At 46.3% G+C, this 11,778-nt stretch overlaps 1 protein-coding gene and 1 pseudogene across 1 annotated transcript; both read right to left on the bottom strand.

Moving 5' to 3' along the window:
* Positions 1-971: 971 nt before the first annotated feature.
* Positions 972-3,294, bottom strand: tmem169b (transmembrane protein 169b). Its single transcript, XM_067259633.1, has 2 exons — positions 2,910-3,294; positions 972-2,629 (listed from the first exon to the last, which is right to left on the bottom strand). The coding sequence occupies exons 1-2, from the start codon at positions 3,178-3,180 to the stop codon at positions 1,998-2,000; spliced, it is 903 nt and encodes a 300-aa protein (XP_067115734.1). The 5' UTR covers positions 3,181-3,294; the 3' UTR covers positions 972-1,997.
* Positions 3,295-5,164: 1,870 nt separating this feature from the next.
* Positions 5,165-9,759, bottom strand: LOC136966915 (serine/threonine-protein kinase pim-2-like; annotated as a pseudogene).
* Positions 9,760-11,778: the final 2,019 nt, after the last annotated feature.

Below are 11,778 nucleotides of genomic sequence, written 5' to 3'. Positions count from 1 at the left end.
GCTTCTGTCCCACTGTGTTATCAGTCCGTGGAGGAACTTTAATTTGAAAAGTTTGTTCCTAACTGGTTATTTACTTTACAGATATGACGTGAAGAATTCATATGTTTTTCACCTTGTATTTAATACATTCATTGCATTTTTTAGCTAATGTAAAGTATTGGCTTAAATAGGGCATCAGTATGGGGTGATGATGCAGACAGACCACAACGGCCTGCCATACACGTACGAACATGACAAGTAGGTCAAACGCCCCGGGTGCCCCAGCGGTCACTTCTTTATGAATAATGTGCATTCTGTGGTTAACATACTGTCTACATATACCAGTTGACCTGCCTATTATTGACTGTTATATATAGAGAGATTTGGTGTGTTTATTATGGGCTAGCGCTATTGGCAAAAAGCGCTTAACCCCAACCAAAGAGTATACGTTCTTTGCCCCAACAGACCAGAAGCCCACACGAGCATAGTTATTTGCCTTGTAATAATCTTGGTCGCTGGTCATAATAATTTGTCATAAAGGGAATGTCTTCACTGAAACACACACTCACATAAAAAGTATATCCTACATAGAAGAATGTTCAGGGAGTTTTATAACCTGATTTGTCGGTGTCATTTGGACGAGAGGAGCATATATGCTATACCAGAAACACTTATTTCCCAAGTGCTGATTTATTTAATATGTTAATAGATTGATATAGACTCAATACATTCATTTTACCATAATCCTTATTTACTCAAATACACATCACTAAATACACAATTTCCATGCTTGCTACAGCCTATGGCATGTTGAGCTACAGTAAAGTATCAAACAATCTTCTTCAGATCAAAGCGATCAAACACAGCCTAGTGGTAAATTAGACTAATCCAATATACACATGAATTAATAAATATCCATATGAATAAAATACACATTAAGAGGTTACACAAAAACAACACAGCATTCACTGTGAAAATCATTTATTTCCTTTCACTGCATCTCATGAAAAGCAACAAACACGACGCAACATTGAGTGAACACCAAATACAGTTCATGCCTGTGAAACAGAGCCTTCCACATGTTAGCCTGCAGTGCATATGGATTCAACTCCATCTAGCTGAATTCATCTTGTTTCCTTACCAGACCAACAGTTGGACGAGATCTTTTAATCTGTCTGACATATCACAGCCAGACAAGTTGATTGAAAGTTACAGCTTCCTACACAGTACAAAACACCTGTACATGTTTATTCATAACCAGAGTAGGTAGCCTTGTCATCAGAAAGGTTTTTTAAATACATTTAATAACAGGCATTAGAATATGGGAACTGAGACAGCAACCAGGTGGTAAACAGATTTAAGAAGCTCAAAACCCTGATGCCTTTGGACTGGAACAATGAAGATGAGCAATGTCAGCAGTGTTAGCAACAACAATGATAGTCTTTCAGGTGGTGTTAAATATGATACATGTTAATGAGAATTAATGTAAAATCAATATCAAACTCCTGTTATGACAGTTAAGCATAATAAATTAATAAAACGTTGCATTAGTGTAAATCATCACACAATGTCACCTGCAGACCAAAACTTTTAATTGATGCATTTGAAATGTGCTTCCTGATTACAATGTACAGCACACATCCATCACATACGTTAAAAGAAGTATAAATATTTACAAAGTGTAACTGAATGCATAATCCACTGTCCATATTGTTTTTTTTTTGCAACTCCCATTCTGTGTACAATGGTGCTGTTCACTGTGTGCGTCTGAGTTTTAGGTCCAAACACAGATGTAAATCATAGCTCTGGGACATTTTAATATTTAGAGGAAGACAATATTTAAATAAATGATAGTGTGTGTGTGTGTGTGGTTTTTACCACAGTCCGAACCGTGGATTAATTAATCCATCCCTTTGCAACATGATTCACCAAACAGTGTTGGGTTATGGCTAATTCCTGCTCAGCCAGTCTCTTCCTAGTACTGGAAATGAATCCCCCTTGATCCTTCCATCTCCCCCTCACACACAGGAGGTCTGAGCCAGCTCGTTGGGGTTCTTGCCGTGCATGCTACCAGAAATGGTGTCGGAGTCCAGAAGCTCCACGATGCTGTAGGGGGAGCAGTCCTCCAGCCCCAGCTTCCCACAGGCCCAGCCGCAGAAGCCCTTTTCCAGGTCTCTCACTGACAGCCACCACTCACTGAAGGCCCAGGACACCTGCACCACAGCGGAGTACAGCGCCAGCGACACAGCCATGGCCATGATCAGCATGGGATAGAAGATGATGAGGAAGGGACAGACAGTAATCTTGTGCCAGAAAGTCCGCTCCTCGTTGTACACCAAGAAGACGTTGTACCAGGTGAGCGTGCCGTAGTAGAAGGAGGTGATGAAGGAGAAGAGGAAGACCACAGGGGCGCAGGAAAGGCTCCACAGCACCACGTGGGGGCCCTGGCAGAAACCGAGGCCGCAGGAGCGCTTGGAGCCCTCTCCCGCCTCGCACTCGGCATCCAGACGCTCCTTGGAACGGGCAAGGTCCCTGAGCTCACGCTCAGTCAGCGTCACATGGATGTCCACCATCTGACCTTTCTTCTTACCCCGAGTGATGGTGCCCGTCAGGGTGACGTAGCGGCTGTCTGGGGGGAGGTTCCAGCCTCCTGTCAACACACAATACAGACAACTCCTCACAACACCTCTCCTTAATATGAAACAGAACTAGGTGACTGAAGGGAGTTGGGGAGGGAGGGGTTACAGCAATAGTCCTACAGATGTATCATATAAGTATTTCAAACATTCAGTTAAGAAACGGCACAGCTAATCGACAGCTCTCCATTGCACACTATACATGGAGCAAGTCACATAGTACATCATTATGGTCTATGAAACTGTTTAAACTGAGAAACTGAGTTAGAAACAAGGGTCTGTTTTGTCTCTCACCCTCGCCAGTCGGTGTGGAGAGGAATTTAGCTCCCTCCTCGGTGCTTCTCTCAACGCTCTCCTCTCCAGCTTGCTCCTCCCCTGGCGTCCTCTCAGTCTCAGACCGGTACACAATAATGGACTCTGGCCGAGGTTCCTTCTTCTTTCTCCTCTTCCTCCGAGTGGCGGGACCTACTTCACTTCCATCTACCTGGTTCCCTGATGTATCCGACCTCAGGGAGATCATCTGGGGGCTACTGTCACCCGCTGGCTGCTCCTCTGTCTGAGCCATCCTGAGCCTTAACCTGGATGAGTCACTTCCTGGATGTGGTACTGGCTGGATGTTGTGTTGCAACTGAAGACCTGGGAAGGTGTTCTGGTTACATGGATTTGTTCTTTCAATAAGTTCAGTATCAGTGGCAGGCCTCTTTTTCAGGCATCTGTGAACGAGAGGGAAAAAGATACATACTTTTAATGCTTCAGTGAAAATTTAGAGAATTAAATATGTAAGAAAGTAAAAATCTACTAGGTATATCAGTTGATCAAATTTGTTCTATGAATATAATAGCAGTTGTGCACTTGTGAATCACAACTACATGCAATTGTGTTTGCATAATTATAGCACAGACTGGTGTTCATACATAATAGATACTTAGACACGTTTGGCTTACTCTCAATAATAAATAAAACAAATCTAAAACCTTCACGATTGATTTTAAAGACGATATAACGAGAGGTTATTTTGCTTTATATAATGTTGGATCGTGTCTTATTGCATTAGATTCGAGCCGACACCCTTTATCGAATCACATTTAGGCTACAACATACGGTGGGAAGTATAGCAGGAAACGGTCATGCCAGAGTATGGTTAAAAGATAACCAATTGAAAATATTACTTTATAAATTGCGTATATTACTTTATAAATTGCGTATTGCGATTCAAATGTTTCGGTATATTGTGCCTTAGCATTTAACACAAGCGAAAATACTGACAGCACGTAGCTTAAGCAGGCAATGTAGGCTACTAGCCTATTCTTTTACAGCTGATCCCCCCTCCCTTTATATCCCACCCATACCATTTCTTTTGTCTACACAGGGTTATCGGCGAGGAATATCCGTAAACAAATTTAAAAGGAACTTTGGTCTTACCTGAAATGTATAAACCAACAAATACGCCGTAGAATATATGCATTAAATTCCCATTTGTTATTTCATTCGAAATGTCGGCTATTCGCCGAGCGCACGCTCGGCTACACAGCACAGCGTTCTTTCACAGTAGGCTACTGATGCGCTCCGCAAACTGTATTCCAGAATACCCCTAAACCCGCCCCTCAATTTCTGTCAATCCAAATGCAAACACTAAACTCCTGATTAAAATGTTAATCCATGGGATCTCAGTTGATATTACAGATTATGATTATTTTTAAACAAACGAATGCCTTGGGTGCTATTTTTGTTTACATAAATGCAACAAATGCTTTTATACTATCACAGACATGCACTTAGAATTAATATGCCTTTATTTACGACCCTTTCCCCATTCTGTCAAATTCATAAAAATACAGTCAAAAGAAAAATACTGTCAAATGTGTCACCAGACACGTTTCTTCACCTAAAAGAAACATTTCCTGAAATCATCTCTCGAGGGCACTGATGTTTTTGTGACGCATGGTTGTACACAATTAAAACAGTAATAATTTTTTTTAAATTCAACATCCTCCCATTCCAATATGGAACTAAACTGAATTAACTAGGTAATTGTAGAAGAGAAGCATATTCTGTTGAAATAGAAAAACAAGCAACCAGTCACAGTGTAAATTACATTAATGGTGTGGTTTGGAGGCACTTTTTGAGAATGAGGTCACACATTTTGTAATTGTGTCTGAGTGATTGAGAAAACTAAGAATTCAGTGTAAACACTATTGTCAATGATGTAGGCAACACAAAATAATGCAAGACTCATTAGGCTCAGGGTTGATTTCAAGAGCCCCGAGGTGTCCGCCAATAGCACCAATGCCACAACACCAATGACCTTGCATCTCACACATGGAAGAGGTTAGACACACCTAGAAAATACTCTGAAAGGTCTGAAATCAATGTTAGATGAAGTTCATAGCGTATAATGCATTTCTTTTCTTTTGTTTATAGTGTATATACTTAGGTTTGAAAATAAAAAGTCTATGTTCTGTCCCAGGTGGTCTGTGGTGAGAAAGTACATTAGCTTTTGCCAACCTCCTCTGTAGGTTCTTAACTTCTGGAGAGACTAACTAACTACGCTAACTACAAATGACCTGGTTGGATGTGCTAAAGGGGAATGCCCCAGACACCATGTTATAGAGCAGTACCCCCAGCTGCCAGACAGTGGATGGAACAGTCTGGTAGGAACCATGGCGGTACTATTCAGGAGGGATGTAATGTTGGGTACCTGACAAACACACACAAAACAACCTTAGATTCACCACACATGGAAGTATGTTTACATATATGATTGTGTGCAATTGAAAAATAGTGCATTCTTCATTTCCACTCAAGTCCTTGTGTTCATCATCATGGTAAATGTTTGATGATCTTTTGCTCTTTAATATGAATTGTGTGTGTGTGGGGGGGGGACTGTGAAGCACGGAGACTCCAAGAGAGAAGGTAAGACGAAGGGTTTTAATAGCACCTTTTGGTACAAAACAAAAACATTAAAGAAAACAGAGTTATGTCTGCGTGTCTCTTCTTTTTCAAGGGTCTTTGCCTCTGGCCCTCCTGGCTCATTCCTTTGGTCTCCTCTCTCCTTACGGCAAGTCTGTGTAGCATAAAAACCACATCAACCAACATATCACCCCTTTTTGCCCCCTTTTGTACTCCCCCCGAGGGCCTCTTGTTCTACCACTGCATACTTCCTCTCTGCGGGAGTCAGCTTTTTACTGATGAACAGAACAGGGTGTTCCTCTCCCTCAAACTCCTGTGATAGAACCGCACCAAGTCCTGTATCCGATGTGTCGGTCTGGACAACGAAAGGCTTTGAGAAGTCCGGGTTACGCAGCACTGGTTCAGTCATCAGGGCCCTCTTTAACCTTTGGAACGCTTGCTCTGTGTCCGCCGTCCACTTGACCTGCTCTGGCATGGTCTTCTTGGTAAGGTCAGAGAGAGGGGCGGCTTCTGCGGAGAACCCGGGTACAAATCGACGATAATACCCGGCTAAGCCCAGGAATACCTGGGTCTTGGTTTTGGGCCTCGGCCACTCTAGGATGGCCTGTACCTTTTTCATCTGGGGCTTAAGAAGACCCCGTCCAATGGTGAAGCCCAGGTAGCGCCCCTCCGTCAGGCCCAAGTAGCACTTCTTAGGGTGGGCCGTCAGCTCCGCCTGTCGTAGGGCACCTAAGACCTTCGGGAGGTGGACCAGGTGATCCTCCCATGATACGGAGTAGACAACGACATCATCCAGATAGGCTGCAGCATAGCCCCCATGGGGTCGCAGGACTTCATCCATGAGTCGTTGGAACGTGGCTGGTGCCCCATGGAGGCCGAAAGGCAGGACCAGTGGCCGCTTTGGGTACTGAATGCAGTCTTTTCTCTGGCCTCCGGGGCTAGGGGAACCTGCCAGTAGCCCTTCGTGAGATCCAGGGTACTGAGGAAACGTGCTGAGCCCAGTCAGTTCATCAACCCGAGGCATGGGGTAGTGGTCAAAGGCGGAAACCTCATTCAGCCTGTGGTAGTCATTGCAGAACCGCCAGGATCCGTCCGGCTTGGGGACAACCGGGCTGGACCAAGGGCTGCGGGACTCCTCAATGATGCCCAGGTTTCTCATACGGACCACCTCTTCTTCAACCGCTTTCCGCCGGGCCTTTGGTATGCGATATGGCCGTAGCTGAACGGTTATCCCGGGGGTCGTGTTGATGTTGTGTTGGATGAGTATGGTGCGGCCCGGACTTTCCGAGAACACGTCGTGGTGTTGGCTGATTAGCTCTCGAAGGTCTTGGCGCTGGCTTGGGGACAGGTCGTCACCGAGAGGCACGAGGAGCTGTGGGGAAGTGACAGCGGCAGATAAGACGGGGTCTTCCTCGCCTTCCCATTCCTTCAGCAGATTGACGTGGTATACCTGGTTTTCCCGTCGTCTTCCCTCTTGTCTCACCCTGTAGGTGACCGAGCTAAGCCTCTCGGCGATGATGTATGGGCCCCTCCAGGCGGCCAAGAACTTGCTCCGGGCGTCTGGAACCATCACCATCACCTTATACCCTGGAGCAAAGACGCGTAGGCCGGCCTGTCTGTTATACGCTCTCCTCTGGGCCATCTGGGCCTGCTCCATATGTTCCTTCACAAGAGAAAGCACTCTCTGCACCCGGTCTTCCATGGCTCTCACATGGTCAATGGTGGTGAGAAAGGGGGAAGGCTGTTGTTCCCAGGTCTCCCTCAGTGGAAGCCTGGGGAACCTCCCGGACAGCAAAGAGGACGTATGGGAGCATTAGATCCCAGTCCGTCCCATCTTCGTCCACCACTCGTCGGAGCACTCGTTTCATGGTTTGGTTGAACCTCTCCACAAGGCCGTCTGTCTGGGGGTGGTAAACAGAGGTTCGGAGATGTTGGACCCTCAGCATCCCACACAGGTCTTTCATCAGGCGGGAGACAAACGGGGAGCCTTGGTCTGTCAGGATCTACTTGGGAACACCCACTCGACTGGTGAGGAGAACGATTTCTTTGGCGGTGACCTGGGCTGTGGCTTTCCGTAGCGGCATGGCTTCTGGCCACCGGGTGGCGTAGTCGACCATGACTAAGATGTATTCGTGGCCCCGGGATGATGGAGGGAGGGGCCCCACGATATCCAATCCGATCTGCTGAAACGGAACATCTATGATGGGGAGCGGTACCAATGTTGCTGGAGGCGGTCGCCGAGGTGCAGTGCGCTGACAAACTGGGCATCGTCTACAGTGTCGTTCCACGTCCCCTCTCATGCCGGGCCAAACGAAGCGGTCACAGATTTTCTCCAGGGTGTTAGCCACTCCAAGGTGTCCACCCAGAGGGTGGCCATGAGCCATCCTGAGCACCGCTGAAACTTTGGGTCAGGGTAAGACCAGCAGATCCACTTACTCACCTCTGCGTATCGTGTTCTGGTAAAGGAGGCCATTCCGTACCAGGAAGTAGGTATCTGGTAGCCGGCCACCTCCCTGTCGGTTTCCTTCGACCACCTGGACCTGTCCCCAACAGTGTTTCAGGTTCTGGTCTTCCCGCTGTTCCCTTCTCAGGGAGCCCCCACCGCCTGGAAGCAAGAACACAGACAAGGGGTGTGATACGTCTGGAGGCTCACCTTCTGGGTCGGCCTCGGTATCCTCTTGACCCAAGCAGGCAGGAAGAGGAGGGCTTGTTAACACTCTCTGGTAGGGTTGGTGAGACGGGGCCCTGTTCTTCCTCCGGGGCCTCGCTTTGGCAGGTGATAGGGTCCCCAGGTCTGGCCAGTCGCGCCCCAGGAGGAGGGGAACTGTAAGGCCTGGGACGACGCCTACTGATAGGTCTCGGACCTGTGCCGCAGTCCCCTGGATCTTCAGCGTTGTAGCAGGGACGTGATGGATGTCTCCATGTACACACGCGACGGGAAGAGTGCCTTCGGCGCGGTATTGAGAGGTTCAGCACAGAGGGGTGCACCAGGGATATAGAGCTACCTGTATCCAGCAGGGCCTCTACGGTCCTTCCTCCCACCTTTACCGGCCGGGTTGGTGCTTTGGGCCCTGCCGAGCCGTGTACTGCACACCCAACCTGCCACGGTTTTTCCCCTGGATCGGTTGGTGTTCAAGCCTGGGTCTGTAGGCATGGGCTCGTCCTGGGCAGTGGGTGCCCGGGAGGCTGGGGCCGGCCCTGGACGGGGCCAATCTTCTCTCCGATTGACCGGAGGGGCCCCCTTGAGGTTGGGGAGGAAAGGCGCAGCTTCCCAGTCCCTTCTCCGGGCGCCTGGGATGGTCCGGAAAACCTCCGCCTTTTCGACAGCTGGCCGCCAGCTCCTGTAGGTTGGATAGGGTGTGTATGCTGGCCATGCGGCGTTCGTCGGGCCCCAAGGTCCTCAGAAAACGCTCTACGCTCTTTTCAAGGGTCTTTGCCTCTGGCCCTCCTGGCTCATTCCTTTGGTCTCCTCTCTCCTTACTGTGTAGCATAAAAACCATGTCAACCAACATATCACCCCTTTTTGTCCCCTTTTGTACTCACCAGGAGTGGGGTAGATTAGCAACAGGTTGCCAGGCCCACGGCTGACAAGGCCCCCTTGTCACAGGACACACAAGAGTATGGAACCTACCAAGGAACTAGGTGTAGGATCCTTCTTTTAAAATGTAGCCACAGCCAAAGTCTTGAACCCTAATGCGGAACAACAGAACCGGTCTCAACCAGAACGTTCTCTGGTTTAATGTCTTGGTGGAGGACACCCCAAGAGTGAAATTTTATCAAGGAATTAACCAGCTGCCTCAGAATGATCTACAGAAAGAGAGACAGAGAAAAAGATGAAGGAGAGTTGGGAGAGGCAAATTAAGGTACATTTTTACTTTCATAAATAGCTTTCTGAATGTGGATGGCTGTGATGAACTTGTCTGCACAAGCTCACCCTGGCAGGATCCTCTGGGAGATATCCTCCTCTCTCCTGGATGTAATCAAACAGGTCTATGACGGGTACAGGCCTCTCCAGAACCCCGATCAGCTCCTGGTCCAGGTCGTACCAGTCCAGTAGCTCCACTGCTGCCTGACCGCCCCCTCCTTCTCCAACCCTGGCCTCACCCCTCACCTCCTCATCCCTGACCTTCTTAGCTATGTCCTCCCCAGCCTGTCATACAATCAGCAAGAGCACCATCTCCAGGGAGAGCTGGCAGAGCTTTCCACCCAGGGTCTTAAACACAGAGAACACAACAACCAGTTAATAGTGCTATAGGGACTTGCTATAGGGCTATAGGGAGTTATCTGTCAGAACACGGTTTTTGATAACACTGAGACAACTATGAAATGGAATCTATGAATAGTAAGTAAGTTAGCAGGGTTTCCCGCAGCACTTTTCAGTTAAGCAACACACGCCTGCCGCCTTAACTACACGTTTTTTTAAATAGCGATATCTGCCATTGTCCTGTTTTCTCCCTTCCATTCCAAACCGTGACCAACGCCAGTCTCCCTTCTCTGCAGAATGCATTGGAGGAAAAACACACACATTCATGTACACTGTATTTTTGTTGTCTATCCATCTATCTTTTTGTCTTTATTTTGTTGTATACCTTAGCTATCGTTTTTAACTACAACACCAATTCCAAAAAAGTCGGGACTTTACAAATCTCATAAACTCATTATGTTATTCACAATAGAACATATACAACATGCCAAATGTTTGTCATGTCAACTGAATGTACCATTCTCAGGGAAAAATAAGGTAATTTTGAATTTGATGGCAGCAACATGTCTCAAAAAAGTTGGGACAAGGCCATGTTCACCACTATGTAGCATCCCTTCTTCTGGGGATGAGGAATTGTCCCTTTTGTGTCTGATACAGGATTCTTGCTGCTCAACGGTCCTGGGTCTTCTTTGTCATATTTTTCATTTCATTATCCACCAAATGTTTTTAACTGGTGTAATGGCAGAATTCTAGTGGCACTGTGTAGATTTGAATAGTCAAGAGATGGCGGTTTCAATTTAATTTATTTTACTTGTACAAATTAAGAATTAACAAAGTACTTTGTGATCAGTCAAAACGAAGGAGGTGCTAGCCACAGGTCGTTCGCAAGAGTGATGAAGAACAACCTTATATAAACTTTAGATCAAATGGTTCTTCTGATGGTCAATCCATCAATGTAGCGAACTCTGTGATTGGTCAGCACTGCTCAGTGACAGTTTGACTCCATACCAAGTGTCCCACAGTTCTTTGATGTGGCATCTCTCCCCAAACCAGTAGATAGTAAAGCCACAGGAGTTCACCAGTCAAATGGTCAACTGTCCTTTGTGTGGACATCTTCAAACAAGTATTTAATTAACCCCACCCATGCAACAGGAAGGGTCAGAGCAGCTTGATCAGTTCATCTATCTTAAACTGCTCCCTCAGATCACAATAACAATACAATTGAATCCACATTGCCTCCAGACCAGCTGTCTCATCCTCCCCAGATGTCATAAACTGCAAATGGCATCTCTACCAAATGGAGTTATTTCAACATTCATTGTATCAAGCTTCTTAACCAACTTTAGACTTCCATTAAAACACATTCCTCATATATAAAACACACACATTATAACTGTATTCCAAATTTCCACCACACTGGTGAAAGGTCTGAACTGCAGGCAGGCCAGTTCAGCACCTGGACTCTTCTATTACAAAGCCATGCAGTTAAAACAGATGCAGGATGTGGTTTAAAATAGTATTCCTAAAATATGCAAGGCCTTCCATGAAAAAGATGTTGCCTGGATGCAAGCAAATGTTGCTCTAAAACCTGTATATACCTTTCAGCATTGATGTTGTCTTTCCAGATGTGCAAGCTGACCATTTTATAGGCACTAATGAACCCCCATACCATCAGAAATGCAGGCTTTTGAACTGAGTGCTGATAACAAGCCGGTTGTTCCTCTTTAGTCCGGAAGACGCAGCGTCCAAGGTTTCCAAAAATAATTTCAATTTGTTTGACCACAGAACAGTTTTCCCACTTTGCCTCAGTCCATTTTACATTAACTTTAGGCCAGAGAAGATGGCAGTGTTTCTGGATCATGTTCACATGTGGGTTCTTCTTTAGTTAGTTGCAAAATGTTCCTCCACATGTTTATTTTTAGTAACACTTACTTGTTGGGAAGGGGGAAATAAAAGGCTGGAAAAAGTGTTTCTAAAAATAAACAGCTGGAGGAACATTTTGCAACTAACTAGGTTAGTTGCAAACAAGTCAGTAACATGATTGGGTAT

The sequence above is a fragment of the Osmerus mordax genome, chromosome 2 (assembly GCF_038355195.1).
Source record: "Osmerus mordax isolate fOsmMor3 chromosome 2, fOsmMor3.pri, whole genome shotgun sequence".
NCBI classification, from domain to species: domain Eukaryota; kingdom Metazoa; phylum Chordata; class Actinopteri; order Osmeriformes; family Osmeridae; genus Osmerus; species Osmerus mordax.
The sequence above is the reverse complement of the archived record's forward strand: the minus strand, read 5'-3'. Positions and strand labels throughout refer to the sequence as shown.

Excerpts from the sequence above, each read along its gene's own strand:
- tmem169b (XM_067259633.1), bottom strand. The coding sequence starts at position 3,180 with ATGGCTCAGACAGAGGAGCAGCCAGCGGGTGACAGTAGCCCCCAGATG. Across the intron at positions 2,630-2,909 it reads CTCCACACCGACTGGCGAGG|GAGGCTGGAACCTCCCCCCA; the intron begins GTGAGAGACAAA and ends GTGTGTTGACAG.